This window comes from Paroedura picta, chromosome 5, assembly GCF_049243985.1.
Source record: "Paroedura picta isolate Pp20150507F chromosome 5, Ppicta_v3.0, whole genome shotgun sequence".
NCBI lineage: Eukaryota > Metazoa > Chordata > Lepidosauria > Squamata > Gekkonidae > Paroedura > Paroedura picta.
This window is the reverse complement of record NC_135373.1, coordinates 102,929,109-102,947,865: the sequence shown is the minus strand read 5'-3', so window position 1 is coordinate 102,947,865 and position 18,757 is coordinate 102,929,109. Positions and strand designations below refer to the sequence as shown.

General features: G+C 45.7%; 1 protein-coding gene across 3 annotated transcripts; it reads right to left on the bottom strand.

The window, feature by feature from the left end:
• Positions 1 to 353: 353 nt before the first annotated feature.
• FOXRED2 (FAD dependent oxidoreductase domain containing 2) lies at positions 354 to 18,281 on the bottom strand. 3 transcript variants are annotated; one of them, XR_013231379.1, is made up of 10 exons: positions 18,124 to 18,273; positions 15,426 to 16,191; positions 13,913 to 14,164; positions 12,462 to 12,725; positions 11,251 to 11,417; positions 8,510 to 8,675; positions 6,360 to 6,601; positions 5,231 to 5,401; positions 4,343 to 4,719; positions 354 to 2,832 (listed from the first exon to the last, which is right to left on the bottom strand). XR_013231379.1 is itself a non-coding variant. In XM_077339630.1 (10 exons), exons 3-10 carry the CDS (start codon positions 15,989 to 15,991, stop codon positions 4,457 to 4,459), a joined length of 2,091 nt encoding a protein of 696 aa, XP_077195745.1. In that variant the 5' UTR covers positions 15,992 to 16,191; positions 17,334 to 17,411; positions 18,124 to 18,281; the 3' UTR covers positions 365 to 4,456. The 3 variants fall into 3 exon arrangements, 2 of the variants coding, with proteins under 2 accessions (XP_077195745.1, XP_077195744.1); XM_077339630.1 differs by adding an exon at positions 17,334 to 17,411 and having other exon boundaries at positions 365 to 4,719; positions 18,124 to 18,281; XM_077339629.1 differs by having other exon boundaries at positions 365 to 4,719.
• Between the last annotated feature and the right edge of the window lie 476 nt (positions 18,282 to 18,757).

The window sequence follows — 18,757 nt, the reverse complement described above, 5'->3', positions numbered from 1 at the left end:
AATAATTGAGTTGTATTTAGAAGCTCAATCTCCTCATTCCAGCTACTCTTTTGTTGTAAAATAAAATCTTTTGTTCATTGGTTATTAAAAATGCCTCAGTGCCATCTTGAAAAGCGTTATAAGAAAAAAAAAAAGCTCTACACTTTCTCAAAAAGTTTCAGGGCTAAGTAAAGCCAAGATATTGTCAGTGGCAAGGTGAGACCCCAAGTGTCATTTCATAACAAAAAGCAAAAACCACGCTACAAAGTCTGAGGGACATTTCATTTTGGAGGGAGAGACTTTTATCATTTTAAAAAGGTACTACAATTTCCTTATGTTGATATGCTGCTGTAAGAAGAGCCCTGCTGGATCAGACCAATAATCCATATAATCCAACATATATGGATATATAGTCTCACACATATATAGTCTCACATAGTGGCCAACCAGTTCCTCTGGAGGGCATGGTAGCCGAGGACGTCCCCTGATGTTACCTCCTGGCTCTGGGATTCAGTGGCTTAGTGCCTCTAAATGTGGAGGTTCCCTTCAGTGACCATGGCTAGTAGCCATTGACAGGTTTATCCTCCATGAATCTATCTCATCCTCTTTTATAGCTGTTTATTCCTGTGGCCATCCCTACATCCTCTGGCAGCAAATTCCACATTAACAAGACACATTAACAAGACACATAGACACATAGTTGTACTAGCTTTTGTTGTATGTTTTTTAAAGTCAGTTTTTAGGCTTTTCCCTTGCAGAGAAATCCCCTTCTCCTTATATCATCCTCAAAGCACTGAACTCAGTGCAGAAAGCCATGTGAGAATGGCCAGAGGCAGCCAGACATTGATGAGCATTGCTTGCTGAAGCAACCTGGAAAGGGCAGGCAGATCATAATTTTGAATGTTGCCAAGCTGCTTTGCAGAACATTAGTAGCCTACTGCACCAAAGAATGTTTGAAAGTTTATTCTAAACTACCTATCTGCCTTCAAACCCACAAACAATTTCAGTTCTTAATAGTCTACATACAGGCATTCTGTGCACACACCCTGCTCATCTTATTTTCACACACTGATATTTTCAGAACAAAGATACATAAACAGGATTTCAAGGCCAGTAAGGCAGACCATGCCATGCCTAAGCCCACTAAAACAATATGCTCAGACACTCCTACACTTGCATAAGACCAGTTCGTAGTCCTATGGCCCCACTAGCACTAGCAGTGTAGTTGCATGCTTTGAAATTCACTGACATCAGTTTAGAAGAGTGCAGCTCTAAGGACTGCATTGTGAAAGTCTAACTGTATGCAACAGCTCTCTCTGAAGCAGGCAGCCTTGTCTCTCTGCTGCCACAGTTATATAAAGTCTTTTTGTTTCCAGGCACAATTCAAAGTGCTAGTTTCCAGACATCTTTGAAATTCCAAACAGTGTGGAGCCAAGGCAGCTAACACCCCAAGCCACCCTAAGCAGAGTTATACCTTCCTGAGTCCACAAGGGACTTAGAGGCAGGTAACTCTACTAAGGATGGCATCACGGAACACTGGCTGATTTTGCATAAACTTTCTGAAGATAAGTCTTCAGAGACTTCTTGGTTGTGGCCCTTCATCTTCGGAACGGGCTCCTTGCAGCCATTTGCCACGTTTCAGACATGGCTTGTAAACACTTGTGCTCTCCCATGTATTTGTGGTTTGTTGCCAGTTGCTGTTTTGTGTTATATTTGTGTTGACTTCCTTTCTCTCTCGTTACCTTCTTGCCTGCTAGGTTTTGGGATTCTTTCCTCTGGCTTTCATGCTGTTGTTTTGCTGTTGATGTTTATTATTTTGATTATTTGTAGTTGTATTCTTACATGGATTTTGTTTTCATTTCTGTAATCCAACTTGTGAATTTCTTGGGGGGAGGGAAAGGGTTTAAAATCCTAGAACTTCCCACTCGACTGCAGGGCCACCAGGGAGAAAGGACTTCTTTTTATGGTCTTTGCAAAGCCTCTACATTCAGAGGCAAGGAGCATTATTTCTCTAGCCTTCTTCCACTTCTGCAAGCCTTTGACATTTCATGATCATTTAAAAAGCAAATAAGGACTAGTTTTCTGGACCACATGACTCTACAGATGTAAGATGGCAAGGCCCATGCTTTCGAGCTACTCAGTATTTTTAAAACCAAACATATTTCAATGTTGTGTAGTTTCTTAAACCCACGTTAAGATATTATGGCTGAAAGTCACAACACTGGTCATTGGGCAAGAGCAGAGGCACAGATAAAAGTGACTAGAGAGAAAATTTTGAATCCTGGTCAATTGCACATTAAATTGACGACAGCCACAACCTTCTAGCAAAATAAATGCAGTCCACCAACAACCGGGGCTTGGAAACGTTTTTAAAAGTTCATTCCAAAAACACAGCCATACGTGACACACTTACAATACAGCAACATTGTCAGCTCTCGACTTGTTGGGGAGGGATATTTAAAAATAATACTGTTCAGCAAGAAAAAGAGCATTAAAACCAGAGAGGTGGCTGGCAACTGCCTTGCCTACTGTGGGGCCATGAAGCTCTCTGCAAATGTCTTGAGAGCCAGCTTGGTGTAGTGCTTAAGAGCAGTGGCTTCTAATCTGGAAGCCCACTCCATTTGATTCCTCCTCTCTCCCAGGATGCCTGTTGTGGGAAGAGGAAGGGAAAAAGATTGTAAGCCACTTTGAGACTCCTTCAGGTAGTGAAAAGCAGGTTATAAAAACCAAGTCTTCTGAATGTGATAGGCACTGAGAATAAAGCCATGAAATGCTCCGTCCTGGCTTGGAACTAGATTACTGTTTGTGGAACAGCAGCACTGTAGATACAGGGCCTGGCCAGGAGGAAATCACCTGCAGAACAGGACAATAAAAAAACATCTTTAAAGAAAACCATTAAAGGCAACGCGTATAATGTCAATTTACAGCATGGAGTTATCTGGGGTATTTATGGTAGTTGGAAGAAGAGAGATTGCCAGCAGAAAGGCTGCTTGAGGCAAAGAATTCAAATCTGCCAACTTGAAAGGTCTTTGAACACTCCACTTTGACCACGGCAGCCCCAAAGGGTCAGAGAGGCATTTGTTGTTGGCTCCTACTGAAGACTCAGTTTTGCACAGGACTCCTCACTCATGTGAACCTCAGCACCTGCCTTTAAACAAGCACACAAAGCTCCCTTTGTTCCAATTAGCCACCACTGGCTACGTTGAATGGATGGATGTGGCACTCCAAGGCCTTGAGATCTTTTATCTGGTGACGCTGAGGATTCACCCTGGGATCTTCTGGTGTGCAAAGAAGATGTTCTCTGGGCTCTTGTGTGGCCACAGAGATTGTCTCAGCCTGTCCACTCAGCCCAGTGGGATTCTAACTTGCAGCAGCACTTTTGCTTGTCTCCTGTTAACACCCCAGACTCTTTCCAGCTTCACTTTCCAGAGTAAGCAGGTGAGACTGAAGGATTAGATGTTTACAGGTGAGCAAGGGAGCTAAAAGAGCATTAGGGCATCAGCTGCTGGAAAGGTGTCACCAAGGAAGCACAAGGGCAGAGATTAGAGAGGATTTAAAGGCCCCTCTTTCTTCCGCCTCTTCTAAGCCGATAGGAAGATCAGAGGCAAGAACTTGAACTCCTTCCAGTCGTCTTCTCCTGACTTGCAGGAAATGTGAGAAGGCTGTGCGATAAAGTGCAGATAGCTTTCCTGTCTGATCTATAAAAATGGATTGTTTTTTAAAAAATAAAACAATTGGAATAAGACACAGGATCACATCTTGACTCAACAGAACTAAGGAAGCCTTCTAAAAGGGGGAAAGTGCAAAGAAGAGAGATGTTTTGAAAGGGTACAGGGGCCTCCTGAGAATGGCAAGCTGGCACCTGGGAATACCCCTCCCACAGGACAAACTAATGCCTAAGGAGGTGGGTGCAGTTGGGCCACGCAGCACAAAAGGTATCCTGGCTTACGATGCCTTGGGAGACACTGGTCCCTCATGGAGGAGGAGGCCCCTATTTCCCAGCCTAGGAGGTCCCCAAACCCTTTCACCCCTCGCTCCACTCCTTCCACCACGTTGCTTATACATTCATGCACATACCATCTGGCAAGTCTATGCAAGCACACAACACAGACAGCACCCACAAACGACACGTCCCTTGCAGATAACCACAAAACATGCGATCAAGAATAACACTCCCTGGCAAGTCATCTGGGTATCACTTTTTCACCCCTTGCATAATAGACTGGCTCATATAACAGAAATGCAACACCATCAGCAGGCAGGGAACAGGAGAAAAGGGGTGACTTAGCATTACCCAGCGCCTGCTTTGGTTAATCCCATAAAGCACTTTGTCCCTCTCGAATGTGAAAAGACCCACACAAACCTTTGGCAAGTCATGGCCCCCATGAAGGAGTGCACAATGGAATTTAGAGCTCTTCGGCAGGTCCTTGTCACAGCACCAAGGTCACAGTTCCTTGTGGATTTTGACCAAGGAGTGCTAAAGTTCATCCTTGGTGCTCATAAGATGCTGCAGGTGATGAGTTGGCATCATGCGATCCTCCAGCAGGCCGTCATGCAACAGTGCATTGCCCTCTCCCGGGTCTTTTAGAGAGTCCACATCAGCATAGTCCTCCATTAATCCAGCTTCTACCGCATGACGTCTAAGTCTCTCATTGCCCATCAGTCCTTGTCTTCTCATGTACCCCTGCTGACAGAAGACTGGCAGCTTCTGGTGAGTCAGTGCAAAGAGGAAGCAGGACTCTGTAGAAGAGGGAGGGGGAAATATTACAATCCTTGCAAACATCTTAAATTAAGAATTTCCCAAACTACACAGGGAACCAAAGGACTAACCTTGCTGGTTTATAAAGAAAATGATTAAAGGTTCTTCCGTTATGATATGAAATTGGGGAGGTGCTGTGGCTCATTCATCAAGCATGTGTTTTGCACACACAGTAAAGTGGACTGGCCCTTTAACTTACTGAGGAAGTTCCCAGTGGGCCAACTGGCAGCCTGGCACTCCCTGCAGCATGCTCAGCCCAGCAAATCTTCCAAACACTGCAGGGACCCTCTGACTGACACCCGGTCTTGACAATGCAAAGGGGGTAGGGTTGTAGCTCAGTGGTAGAGCATCTGCTTGACAATCAGAAGGTCTCTGGTTCAATCCACAGCATCTCCAGGAAGGGGGTGGGGGTTGTCAGTGATGTGAAGAAACACCCCTGAATCCGGGAATTTCTCAACCCAAACCTCACAACCCTACTCTAGCCCCATTTACCTGCATAGAACCGGCGCAGGTCGATTCCCAGGCAGTTCTCCAAGAAACGTCTCAGAGGGAGGATGTGGGCATTCTGAGCCGTCCAGTCTGTCAGGAAGTCCTCCACAATGTGATGGATAGCATCTGGGCGGGGCAGGGGCCAATCTGGGGGACAAAGCCTCATTTCACGCTCTGTTGTGAGACAAGTCAGAGTAACAAGTGATTAAATAGATCCATGGAAAAAGCCAAACGGAGAAAGCACAAGAGGCCATAAAGAAAAGCAGAAAATTAGGATTTCCTTGTCTAGGTACAGTTGTTTAAAAGAAGAGTTGGATTTTCTACCTGCTTTTCACTACCAAAGGGAGTCTGAAAGCAGTACAATTTACTTCCCTTCCTCCCCTGTGAAGTAGATGAGGTTGAGAAAACCTTCATAGAACTGCTGAGAACAGCTCTACCAGGACTGTGACTAGCACAAAACAAAGTGTCCCTTCCTCCAGCCTGTTCACAGGGTTGTGGGGGTTTTTTTAGTGGAAAACTTTGTTTTTTCCAAACCTCAACCTACAATTTGTTTTATTGCTCTGAAAATGAAAGTCTTTTAGCAAGCACACCTCATACAATTTAAGAGAGTCCTGTGGAATGTGCAAAAGTGAGGTGCTACTGCTTCAACGCTTGCATGCAAAAGGTTTCGAATTCCACTAGTAGCATCTCCAGTTCAAGGACCAGAGTAGCAGATGTGAAAGATGCCTCTTTACATACATTATGGCTTAGAATTAGAAGACCTTTATTGGCCTACAGATTGTGGATTAGAAGAGCTGTTTTTTTGTACCCTGCTTTTTACTACTTGAAGGAGTCACAAACCAGCTTACAATCACCTTCCCTTCCTCTCCCTACAAGACACCCTGTGTAAGGCTGAGAGAGGTCTGAGAGAACTGTGAGTGGCCAAGATCAACCAGTTGTCTGCTTGTGGAGGGGAAGTAGGGGAGGGAATCAAACTCAGCTCTCCAGATTAGAGGCTGTCACTCTTAACCTCTATACCAAGCTGACTCACACCCATGAGGAACCCTCATGGAGAAACTCCAAGGTTCTAATGTTTCTGACTACTCCGTCATTATAACTGGTGGGAGGAGGAGGAAAGAATCACTGTACTTACCAGTGGGGAGTTGTTTGTAGTAATAAATGACAGGGTGCAAGAAATTAGACTGCCAGGCATGCTGCGCTTCACCCACTGCCCGGTTATAATAGAAGACATCCTTGTCAGGGCCAGAAAAGTTCTTCCCATACTCCATCATGATGACAAAAAGCCCATTCTGAACTTTCCTTCCTGTGCGCCATTCGAGGTCTTGCAGGACTCCAACTGGAAATTCTTCCAGATACTCAAATTCCGTGGCATTCCTAGACACAATCATCAGATACTGGTCAAGGGTACAGTGTATCGATTACTCTGCAGAAACAAGAAAGCTGCACCAATTGAGGGGGGGCAGGGAGGAAGCTGGAAGAAAATATCTGAAACGTGATCTTTTTCAGCAAAAAAGACACAAAGGGAGATAACCTGTACCACTGGACTGGATTGTATGATGATGATAACACCACATTGTACCTCCATATCCTTCTCTCTCCATAGAAGCCAATGACAAAGACTAGGGATTAAGACTATAAATCAGCAGGCTTTATGAAATGATTTATGAATTCCAGAAATGGGTACAACTGCTATCACAAAGAGGGCCATGTTCCCACAGGGAGTAGTAAACATATTGCCTCCTGTGAGCCCCTCCTGTCAATGCTCAACTGGACACTAAGAGAAAATTGGTGGGAGCAATTGTTGGCCTCCCAACATCCTGGCATGCTGATGTCACTTCCAGTGTGACCAGAAATCACATCATCATAGAGCTAATCCATAGAATCTGGCCTGAATGCAAAAGATTCAATGGAGATAGAATGACAGAACTCCATCTCCAGTGAGGACCTCCCATCAACAGTGAGTCTCCTGCCGAAAGATATGGTGGGAACTGCATGAAAGCTAGGTTTTGTGCTTTGCTGGCAAGCCTATGGACCACAGAGCTCAGAACCTGACTTTTCAGAACCAGAATACCCAGAGCCTAACTTTCATGCATTTCCCACCAAATCTTTCCAATCTTAAACGGAGGGAAAAAAGCATACACAAGTTTTTCATTTGTGTGAACATCTGAAAACCCACAGACAGCTTGCATTGAATGCTTGGGGTCTGTGTGATACAGCCTGAATTGCATGGGACTTAAAAAAAAACCATACAGAGAAGGTGTTTATTGATCATCTTGTTTTTTCATTGCAAGTAAAACAGCTTCTGCAGGCAACGTGGCTGCAGTAGGATCTCACAGTATTGTTGGGAGGATAAGATGCAGAAGGAGGGAACGATGCACATCCCCCTCAGCTCCTTGACAGAGGGCTGGGAGAGAAATGTGCTAAATAAATAAACCAAATCAATACTGGCCTAGGTAAACAAGGGTATAGCTAAACCCTCTAGAAATGACTACATAAGGGGGCTTAGAGTTGATGAGGCACTTACTAGAGGGAGCATATCCTATATGAATAACATAATATGAAAGTCAGTCCACAATACTTGATCAATACTTAACTCCAAGTTTTCAAAAACAGTCTATTCAGATTGTGGCCTGCCAGCCAATACTCCCACATCACCCATTCATTCCAGTGGACAGTTCTGAGCTGAGCTTTTGGACCACAGTATTGTGCTTTGATAATGCAGAATTCTAAGCTTCCGGCGTTAGCTACAAAGCTGGTGGCATTTATTTCTCCAGTCCTAATACAAAACTGGTATTTGCTTGCTGGGCTGATTTTATCCCCACTGGGCTACTGAATAGCTCTGATGAATTTTAATCTGATAGAAAACTTGGATGTGGGAGGAAAAAAAAAGCATTAACTTGTTGAAGACAAGACCAAGGCAAAAGCTGTGCCATTCTCCATCAATCTCTTTTCATTTCAAAATGATGTTTGAGTCCTGATGGCACCTTTAAGACCCACAAAGTTTTATTCAAGGTATGAGCTTCCACGTGCAAACACACTTCAGCAGATAACAGACTGTATCTAAAGATGTGGGCATGCACACGGAACTGTATACCTTGAATAAAACTTTGTGCCTCTTAAAGATGCCACTAGGACTCAAACTTTGTTCTGCTGCTTCAGACCAACACGACTATGCACCTGAATCTATTTTCATTTCCAAGTTATGGAAGTCCCTGGCAGCAAGACACGCCTCTTTTTCCCAAACCACAGGGGAGGAAGGCACTAGAGGCCTAATATACTCACTCTTTCAGCAGAATGACATCTGCCAGCACCGTGAACATCTGGTAGAGGCCAGATGCTTCGTTCACCCGCCTGACAATGGCGTTGGTTAGCTGAACAATAGGGTAGGTAGAGGATGGCCATGGGATGCCATGATGACGTACTTCTAACAGACGATGGACGACACGAGCTGCATGGTGCAGAAGGAAAGAAAGAGGTGTGCCATTGTGGTTGAGAAATCTAAACCTTGCAGTGATACCACCGACAGCGCAATCCTAAACAGTGGTGCATCCTTCAAGGACCACTGAAGTCAATGAGTTTCATTGCCTACGATTGCCCTACGTGAAGCAGGCATCTAGAGAAATAACGGATGCCAGGCAAACAAGCAAATTCCTGGCCCACCTTTATCAAGAGTTGCCCATTCCAGTTTGGGAAATTCCTGGGGATTTGGTGGCATGACACGGAGAGAAAGCCCAGTAGGGATGCAATGTCACTCTGAGTCTTCCATTTCTCCTTCATGCTATGGTATAACATAGAATCTGCTCTCCAAAGTTACCATTTTTTCCAGTGCAATTTCTCTCTGTAGTCTAGAGATTAGTTATATGTTAGGGAGAACTCCAGGCCACACCTGGAGGCTGGTGACCATGGTTTCACCCTACAGCAAGTAGCAGGGGAGGAGTGTGTGTGGAGTTACTGCTGTATTGCTGCCCAAGAGATCTTAGGAGAGTTGGTTCTTATATGCTGCCTGAAGGAGTCTCAAAAGAGGGTTACATTCACCTTCCCTTTCCTCTCCCCACAACAGACACCCTGTGAAGTAGGTGAGGCTGAGAGAGCCCTGATATTGCTGCTCAATCAGAACAGCTTTATAAGTGCTGTGGCGAGCCCAAGGTCACCCAGCTGGTTGCATGTGGAGGAGGAACAGGGAATCAAACCCGGCTTCTAACCACTACACCAATCTGGCTCTCAAAGTGATAGGTACAGACAGAGTTTGCAGCCAACCCCCATGGAACACTGGAGCTCTGTAATTATTGAGTTTCTGCAAACACTTTCTTGGGAGGAAGCCCCACTAAACAGACCTAAGAGGGATTAGACCTGTTTAAGAGGGCACCCTAAGTGTGGACAGCCTGACAATGGGGAAAGTACCCCAACAACTTAGCCGCCACCTGCTGTCTCCTCCTCTCCCAGCAAGACAGCATTGGCCCTCTCACTACTCATCGGCCTCCTTGTGTCTGCTGACAGTTACCTGAGCAAAGCCCGGCAATGGGCACATGAGAAAACAAAACGCCCCACCAAGAGGGGGTGGAAACTAGGCATGCTAGAAGCACCTTCCCATTTTCGTTTTCTTTGCCCTTTCAACGTTTTATGCGAGTGGTTCATAGCAGATGGGAATAAATCACAATGAATTTTTGAACAAGCTTAGTCTTTTATCCAAACAAGACCCAAAATACCATCTGGTACTGTAAGAGAAAACAGATTCCAGCCCCCCTACCCCCCCCCAATAAATTAATATAAAAACCTTTTAACAGCACATTACAAAGCCTATGAGAGCAAAACAATTAAAAAGAATAGCAGAACATTAACTTCTCTTACGTCCAACCACAGTGTTGTCCTACCTATACCTTAATTAGATAAAGCATGGCTGTAAATGCAGAGATGCCTTGTTTGCTGGAATTGAAAAGATTTAGGATAGTTATGATCCTATTCTTCAGTTTCAGCATTTTAAGGAACTGCACTGTAAGGAACATGGGGACTATCACAAAATTGAAATGACTTATGTGGGCAATAAATCAGTTTTTGTAAACCGCCACGAGCCGTTTGGGAGTGGCAGTATAGAAAATGAAATATAAAATACAATAAATAAAAAATAAACATTGCAGCCCTTGTCAGAGACATCTTCTCCCAAGCCCAGGGAAAGCAACTGACTTATGAAGGTATTAACTCTATTAAGGATGTCCATGCCAAGAGGACTGTATACATTCTTTCTTAATGTATTTAGTTAGGTAGTTGGGAAATAACTAAGAAAAATATTGAGAAAATGGCAGGTGTGCTAAGGACAGAAGATGCAAAGGACTAACTCAGCCTTTTTCAATCTTCTGAAATATTCTTCAGGTTCAGGTAACCCCAGAAGTGATTCCAGATGACCATGTTTCCCTGCCACACCCCAAGAAGCCACTTGTTTACAGTGTGCATGGCATTTCCTCACAAATTAAAATGCTTGTTAAATAAGTTAGTTTCATTTTTGCGTGTGCAGTACCTTGCCTGAGCAGAACAAGGAAGCATTTACCTCTGCTGTCATAATGTCCATCATGCAAAACAGCAATTCTCCTCTGGGGAGGGGAAATGATCTCTATAATCTGGAGATCACTTGTAACTCTTGGAGATCTACAGGCACCTCAAGAGGTTGGCAAGATTTTTCTAGGGTCAGAAATGGCCACCAGGGCTAGGGGAAACGTGGGAAGAAAGGCAGTACACATTCCTTACACTGGATCCAGTTGTAGTAGCTCTCAGCTATGGATGGGACCTTGGGATCTCCTGGATTCACAGTTCATCTGCAGACTACAGACTGCAGAGATGAGTTTCCCTGGAGAAAATGGCTGCTTTGGAGGGTAGACTCTGTGGCACGGTCCTCTCCTGATTTAATATCTGAATCCCTTTGTTTGCATCAGTCTTCCTCCAGCCATTTTCTGCCAGTGGGACTCCGAGAAGAAATCCTGAGGGAGACAAATTTGAGGAGCCAATGGGGGGGAGCGCAGCTTTGAGCTCACCTGTGTATCGGAACCCATGAATAAAGCCTCCGGCAGATTTGCGGAAGTCAACTGAGTGGCTTGCTGTGCCCAGTACGAACAGGCCTCGTGTTGCTTTGGCTTCATAGCTGGGCTTGATCAAAGGGTATTTTTTCTTATTGCCTTTGCCATGCATCAGCCCCACAGACCTGATTAGAAAAAAGAAACAACACGTGCTGTTATTATAGAAAGTGATAACTGGAAGTTTGCTGGATACAGAGAATGAATCAGAAGTGATGAGAAGGTCATTAGAGAGGAGTTCCTCCAACCCTCTCCTAAAAGCATCCTCCAGAGGGAGCGAATGGCAAGGCTAACACAGCCTGAGCCACAGGGTAGCTCTTTACAGACACTGCCTGTGCAGCCAGGAGCAGGCCATGCAAAAGAGGCTCCTACACCACAGTGGTAATGTCTGAATGGACCTCATTCCAAGTTTAGTACACAGCCGACCTTCTGTACCGTGGTATCAAAGCAGGGTAAATCACACACCTTCTCATCCCTTCCCGCTTTGAACACTTCAGAGAATCATGTGATTGCTTACATTGCGATGACTCTCCACTCTGTGCCCTGCAAAGCCTGTCTGCCATTTTTAACACAAATTTCTGACTGAGCATTCTCCTAGTCGCCTGTGGTGGGTAACTATTATCTCCGGGCAACAGAGAACACCCACGGCCACAAAACCAGGGGATTAGCTTCCATACGCCAGGTTTTTTATTAAGGCCAGGATGTGGAGGATCTAGGGACCCCTCCATATTTAAGGACAGCTTTCTTACCTGACACCCCAGGAGTTTCCCTGAGGCACAGGGGGGGGAGGGGGGGGGAGGGGAGGGGTTGAGGAGATGTCCTTTTTACTTTTTTTGCCACTGTTTTTTAAGTATTGATAGTGGTTGGTTTTTAACATTTCTATTTTATGTGCGTTTTTAATCTTTGATTGTAACCCGTCACGAGACGGTTCCCTGATAGCGGCGGGTAATACATCCAACCAATCGATCATTTATTTATATTAATTATATTTATATACCGCCCTCCCCTGAGGCTCTCTTGCCGCTCACTAGGATCAGCATTCTGCTATCAATGGCACAGGGAGCGGCTCAGAAACGTCTCCGCCTGAACTCAAACCATTCTATTTCAGCCACTTCATATAAGGCCGCCTCCCACCCAGCCTCCCTGTGACTTTAGAGCCACTTCATTCTTACTTGTTAAATATGGAGAAGTCAAACTGCCAACCCAGGCAGCGGATGGCGCGGTCATAGGGTGCCCGAGTGGCAAAGTTGTCCAGCTCGTCCTGGGGGAGGGTGACGGACTCTTCACTGCTGTTGTGGTGCTCCAGGTAAAAGCGGAGGGTAATGTGAAGCTTCCCTTTTTTGTCCTTCACAAGAACCAGGTCTTCCAGGTCACCTTCCAGTAGGCCATCCAGAGACTTCAGCTGATATGTGTCCAAGAGGCCATTGTTAATTGCTCTACAGGAGGGCGAGTTGGGAACAGATCCAGAAGAGAAGGAAATTTAGAAGTCTGCGCATCTCACTTGGAAACATCACAGAGAATGAATGCGGACAACCTGCTCAGTTGAAACCTGCAGCAATTCACAAAAGCTTGAAGGGATTTTTTGCAGAAGTGAGTCAATTCCTGATCCCCAACAACTGTGCTTGGAGACACCATGACACTTGCCAATGCATTTCCTGTAGGCCACATTGTACTTTTCCAAAAACCCTAACAAAACAAAGAGCCAGTTCTGGCTTTCCTCACATCACTGGGGCAGGAGATGCTTTGGAAGAGCTCTGGCATAACACAGGCATAACAAATTACAAGTCACAAAATACTAAAACAAAATTAAAAGCTGAACAAAAATCCAGCATTCACTAAAAACTGGCTCAAACTTGGCAGCAGCAGAAAGATCAGTTAAATTATACAGAATCAGCAGAAGCAGAGCTTCCCCTGGAACCCAGTCACAAAGGCAGCCCCAAGAGACCAGGGAGTGCCTCTTTTATGTGGGCACTCAGGTGCTCATGCTTTGTGATCCACCAAACAAAATACGATCTGCCAGCCATGTATAAAGATCAGAGGGCTCAATAAAATTCCTGCTGCTCCTTGCCTGGATGTGCAGGACAGGTATCTATGTGTATGAGGATGAGAGAGAAGCACTTGGTAGACTACAAAACTCAGTTGCTGGGTTTTGTTTGGTATGTTGGGTTACAATCTGTATAGGCCTGGTGTAGACATATCACCTCTAATGCTTGTCATTCCAGATGAGCAGCTGAGTCAATAGGGTTGCCAGCTCCAGATTGGGAAATACTTGATTCAGAGAGTGAAGTCTGTGGAGGGTGTGATTTGGGGAGGTGAGCAGATATAATGCTGTACAGTCCACCTCTCAAGATAGCCATTTTCTGCAGGGGAACTGATCTATTGCCTGGAGATCAGATGTAATCCCAGGAGATCTCCAGGCACCACCTGGAGGTAGGCAACCCTATGTGCTGATCTCTGCCCCCCAAAAGAGAGGCACACTAACCCTTCACGATTCCCGAAAGCTTATGCTGAAATAAATTTTGTTAGCCCTTAAGGTGATACTAGTTTTATTCTGTTCATTTATTCAGCTTCTGTTCTATCGCTAGATATATTTACTACTCAATTCACTTTGGGGAAGACTTACCTCAGATCCCCAACATAGTGGGTAGCCCAAGAGAGTCGAACTCGAGAGCGGCTCACCATGTGTATGAAATTGGTGACTCCCAAAATGTTCTCCGCTGTTTCAAAGGCAGAGTTGCCTCGGCCCAGGATCAATACTGATTGGCCAACAAACTCCTCTGGGTCGACAGACACTGACTCGTAGCCCTCGACATATTCCGAACCAGGAAAATTCACTTTGTGAGGAATCCATGTCCCCGTGGCCACCAAAAGAACACTGCAAATCCAAGGTAACAATTCTGATCAGGCTCACCAAACAAAGGAAAAGATACTTTCTCAACCAGAGTTTCATGACACCCTGGGGTTTCTTGATGGCTCTGTAAGAGTTTCCCAAATGGGCACGAGTTAATACATTTTAAATATATTTTTTACTTTGCTAAACATTTATTTGGTGATATGACCATATACGATCATGTCGACCCACCCACCCCTCCCAAAATGGCCAATGATGGGCCTGGAGGGGGTGGGAAAGGGAGGGGCCCCGAGTGGGCATATACACAGCTATGCTTCCCAACCATATTCTGCATAATCGTGCCACATCTGGGGGGTTTCAAGGCCTGAAGAATGTTTCAAGAGTTTCTCAATGTTAAAAAAATTGAGAAAGGCTGACATAGAATCACACAACTGTACTCTGAGGTTTACCTCAGTTATATTTAATGTGGAATGAGGAATGTGAAAGCTAGTCAGGGCTATGGAAGCATTAAGCTGGCTTTAATTTGAAAGATAGTTCTCCTTAGCTTTACCCTTACCAGTACAATGTACAAATGCTGGAGGGGAAAACTGCTGAAAGCGTAGAGAAGTGCACACAGGCAGGTACCCAGTGTCATCTTGGTGTGCAGTAGCATAAGGAGAAGCTTGTAAGAGTATTGGAAAGGGACTGGAAATAAAATGGCTAATTTCACAAGACCTTTATATCATGCAGCCCCAAAGAGTTCTGATCACCCCACCTCCTAGAGTGCAGAAAAAGTGTAGAAAATGACAATGAACACTGGAAACCCCTCTCTACAAAGAAAGAGGCTTTTTGTTTCAGAAAAAAATGATGACTAGGGAGATGAAAAACATGACAGAAGTTAATCAAATGGCAGAGCTTTATCCCTCCTTCATACTACGAGAATTTAAGGTTAGAAAATGAAGGTCGTACAAATCTCTTTGTATCCACTGGGCCGCAGACCGGGGGTTGATGACCCCTGCCTTAAACGATTTCCAATTGTAGTGATTCCAATATTCCAAGAGTCCAGAATGCCTTGATATAGGTAGCAGTTCATCCTTGTTTAAAAATTTCACAAGGAATTCTACTAACCTGTTTTAGCTCTACCTTAGGCGGCAATTCAAGCTGTTGTTGTTGTCGTCTCTGTATAACAAAGAGCCATCATGCTAGGACAAAGGCCAAGACCGGTGGCCCTTTGAGGGGACTACCATTTTGTAATCAGGACTCAAGTATGCCTTAGCAAGCTAAAGTGGGCTTCTTGGATACTTACCTGCATTTATAGAGCTGAGCGTTCTGATCGGTAAGGAAAAAGTAGTGCCCGTTCCATGCCTCGGTGTCCTTCTCCAGCACCACATGAGTAATGGATGTGTTGTAGCGCACCTGGAGGTCTAGGAAGGAAGCAAAGTCCCTCAGGTAGCGCACCATGGCATCAGCGTCAGGGAAGTAGTCAGGGGAGTAGTGTCGGAAAAGAAGTCTACGATCATGGCTGAGGAGCGAGTTCCAGTCGTGGCGGAGGTTGAACTCACGGTTGGCTTTGCCCGTGTAGCGCTTGTTGATGCTGATAAGCTTGCGGTGGCGGGGGTACAAGGCAAAAAAATGTCCTGGTATGTGGCTACGTTCAAAGAGCACATAGTCCCGGCCCGCGTGTTGGAGAAAATAAGCCATCTGCAGTCCTGAGGGGCCAGCCCCAATGATGCAGTAGTCGTGGTGCAAAAACACTGGAAGGTCGTTGGCCCAAGTAGAGACCAAAGAGAATGCAAAGGTTAGCAAAAGTTCTAGCACATACTTGGAGGCAGATGGCAGCATGGTGGCAGCAAACAAGTCAAATTTGTTCATCACAAAACTTAAAAGCAAGGCACTTGGAAGAGCCAAGGCAGCAGGAAGTCAAACCAATCCATGAGAAAGCCACTGTGAGTTGAAGACAAACCAATGATGGCATTTGCACCAGCACAAGTCACCAATTGTCCTGGAGAAAAGTCACCTGTCCCTTCAATGAATATCCTTCTTGATGTTTCCCATCTGGCTAGATGTCAACCCTGGAGAAGATGGAAGACACAGAGTTGCCTGTATGATGTACTTAGATGGGCTGGTACCAGTGAAGCCACCTCTATTCTAGGAATGCATTTGGGAGGCAGGGCACAAGCCTTGTGAGCTTGCATGACACATGCCAACTTTTGCATGTGGCAAATATGTTACAAAACGAGTGGGCGTTCTCCCTGTGGCATACTCTACAATGGCCTAACACCAAATGCCCCCATCCTACCCAAGAACACCCCATGAAAACATCTCTGAATAGAAATTATGCTACAGCAATACCTATATGGATGCTGCTGGTAGCTCTGGAATGTGGTTTTAAATGTGTTTAAAATGTCTATTGCTTTTGTCGTACACTGCCCTGAGCCAGTTCCTGGGCTGGTGGTATATAAATCAAATAAATACATTTTTTTGTGAATGGAACATTTTCATTTGTGGCATAGTTAGCTGGTGGATGCATGAGAAGTGTCTGCTGGTTTCATAATGAGCGAAGCAGAAGCCCCACTTCTGCACAACAGTTTCCCAACCTTTCATGCCACTGCTTCTCTCCCCAGCATTTCGGTTAATTTCCCTCCCATTGGTCATTTCCAGTTGCTAGTCACAGGTTGTATTTTCTTCCTTTAACATACTCCAGCTAGACACCCTTCTCCACCTTCCCCTGAGGATCAGACTCAGTTACTTTGGGCTTTATAGAATATCTCAGGCAGGGTGGTATTTGGCAAATGTTTACTCTGGACTTGCTCTTTGCTCAGCAGTTATCTTTGAACAGCTGGTCAATGTCATATGGCTCAGGGTGTACCCTCTGTTTGCACATACAAAAATGTAGTAAGATTAATCTACCACACAGATGACATTCTTCGCCATCTGTGGAAATCTAACATGATTGGGTTGACTTCCCAGCCGTTGGGACCCCATCACAGCTGCAGCAATAGATCTGGGATCAGTGCTTCATTTAAACAGTGCAATCCTAACCAGAGTTACTTACTTCCAGACCTGTTGACTTTTGAGGACTGAGAAGGTGGCGACACTTCTTAAGATGGCACTGCAATGTATTGTCTTTAACAAACTGGTGTGGGGACTCTGCAAACTCAATCTTATCCATTTTTATTTGGAAATAAGTTTGACTGAGTTAAATGGTAGTTACACACTCAAGAAAGCATGCCCAGGACTGCAGCTTGAATCATCCATGTATTAGTTGGGGCAGCTATGCTTATCTGTTTACCTGGAAACAAGAGCACTTCTGAGCATTCACAAGGTGCATATCAGAAGTGCACATTTTCAGCCCATTCACCTCCCGGTTAATCTATTGATTAGACTCACTGATCCTCCCCAGGACTAGAGCTCTCGTCAAGCCCTGGAAGCCGGATACAAACACAGGATTCCTATCAATTCGAAAAGGACGTTGTTGGGTCGGTCCACAGAAAAGGCAAACCCATTACTGTCTTTTATGAAGATCAACAACAATAACGCAAGAGCAGGAGATCTCCATAAAATAGTTTCCCTCGGTTTCTATGCCCAGGGATGGCGGTGGTCTTGCACACCTATAGCAACCAGAAACAGACGAGCCCCGCCTGCTCCTTCCCCTCCCCCAGCCAGAGGAGCCAGCACGGCTGGAGGGGGCTTTGCCAAGAGAGGCTGGAGCGAGACCCCGCACACGTTAAGTACAGCGCTTTGGATGCCCTTTAGGAATATCTTAGCCTGTTCCTCACGGGAAAATGCAGTTGCAAAAGCACAGTACAAATTTTCTCCAACGCGAGCGGCATATAGAGCAGACCCGCGGGTCGCCCCTGAGAACTCTCAGCGCGGGGCGCCCTCTACCGGCCGCGACGCGAAGGGACTCGGTCGCGCCCACGGCTGACCGTCTTTCACCGCCCAATGGGAAAAGGGAGCGAGACCAGCCGCGTGACGGTCTGCGGCGTGACGCGCTGACGTACCTGGCGTGTCCCCCAGCCGCCGCGAATCGGGCAGGTGGGTCTCGGCCTCGCGCGGCTGTCCCACGACATCACAGAGGCCCGGCCGCTCCGGCCCTCCAGTAAAAGGCCTTGCAAGGAGAGCAACGAGATCCCCGGCTAGCGCGGCCTCGCTTTTCCTCCCTGCAGACAACCACTCACGGAGTGTCACGTGATCGCCGTGGCGACTTCGCTGGAGAGAACACTTTCGTGCTGCGGCTTTGGTCACGTGCGGGGAGGAAGGCGGAAGCGCGTTGCTCTTAAAGGAGCCGTCCGCCCTCGTCTGCAGCCCCGTAAAGCCCCCAAGGTCGGCGTTGGTTTTACGGGGCTGGCTTCATTAGGTGCATTAAGTGTCTAGTCAGTTGGCAATTGGTTATAGTTAAGAAAAGGAGGTGTGGCCAAACTGGGTCTCCAGATGTGCTGGCAGAGGCTCATGGGAATTGTAGTCCATGGACATTTTATTTATTTTAATTAACATCTAGAAAACCACAATTTGGCCACCCCTGGGACCAAGGGAGCAATACAAAATATGAGTCCAATAGCACCTTTAAGACCAACAAAGGTTTATTCAAGGTGTGGCTACTCACTTGAATCTATCTTCATGGGAGCAATAGGCATT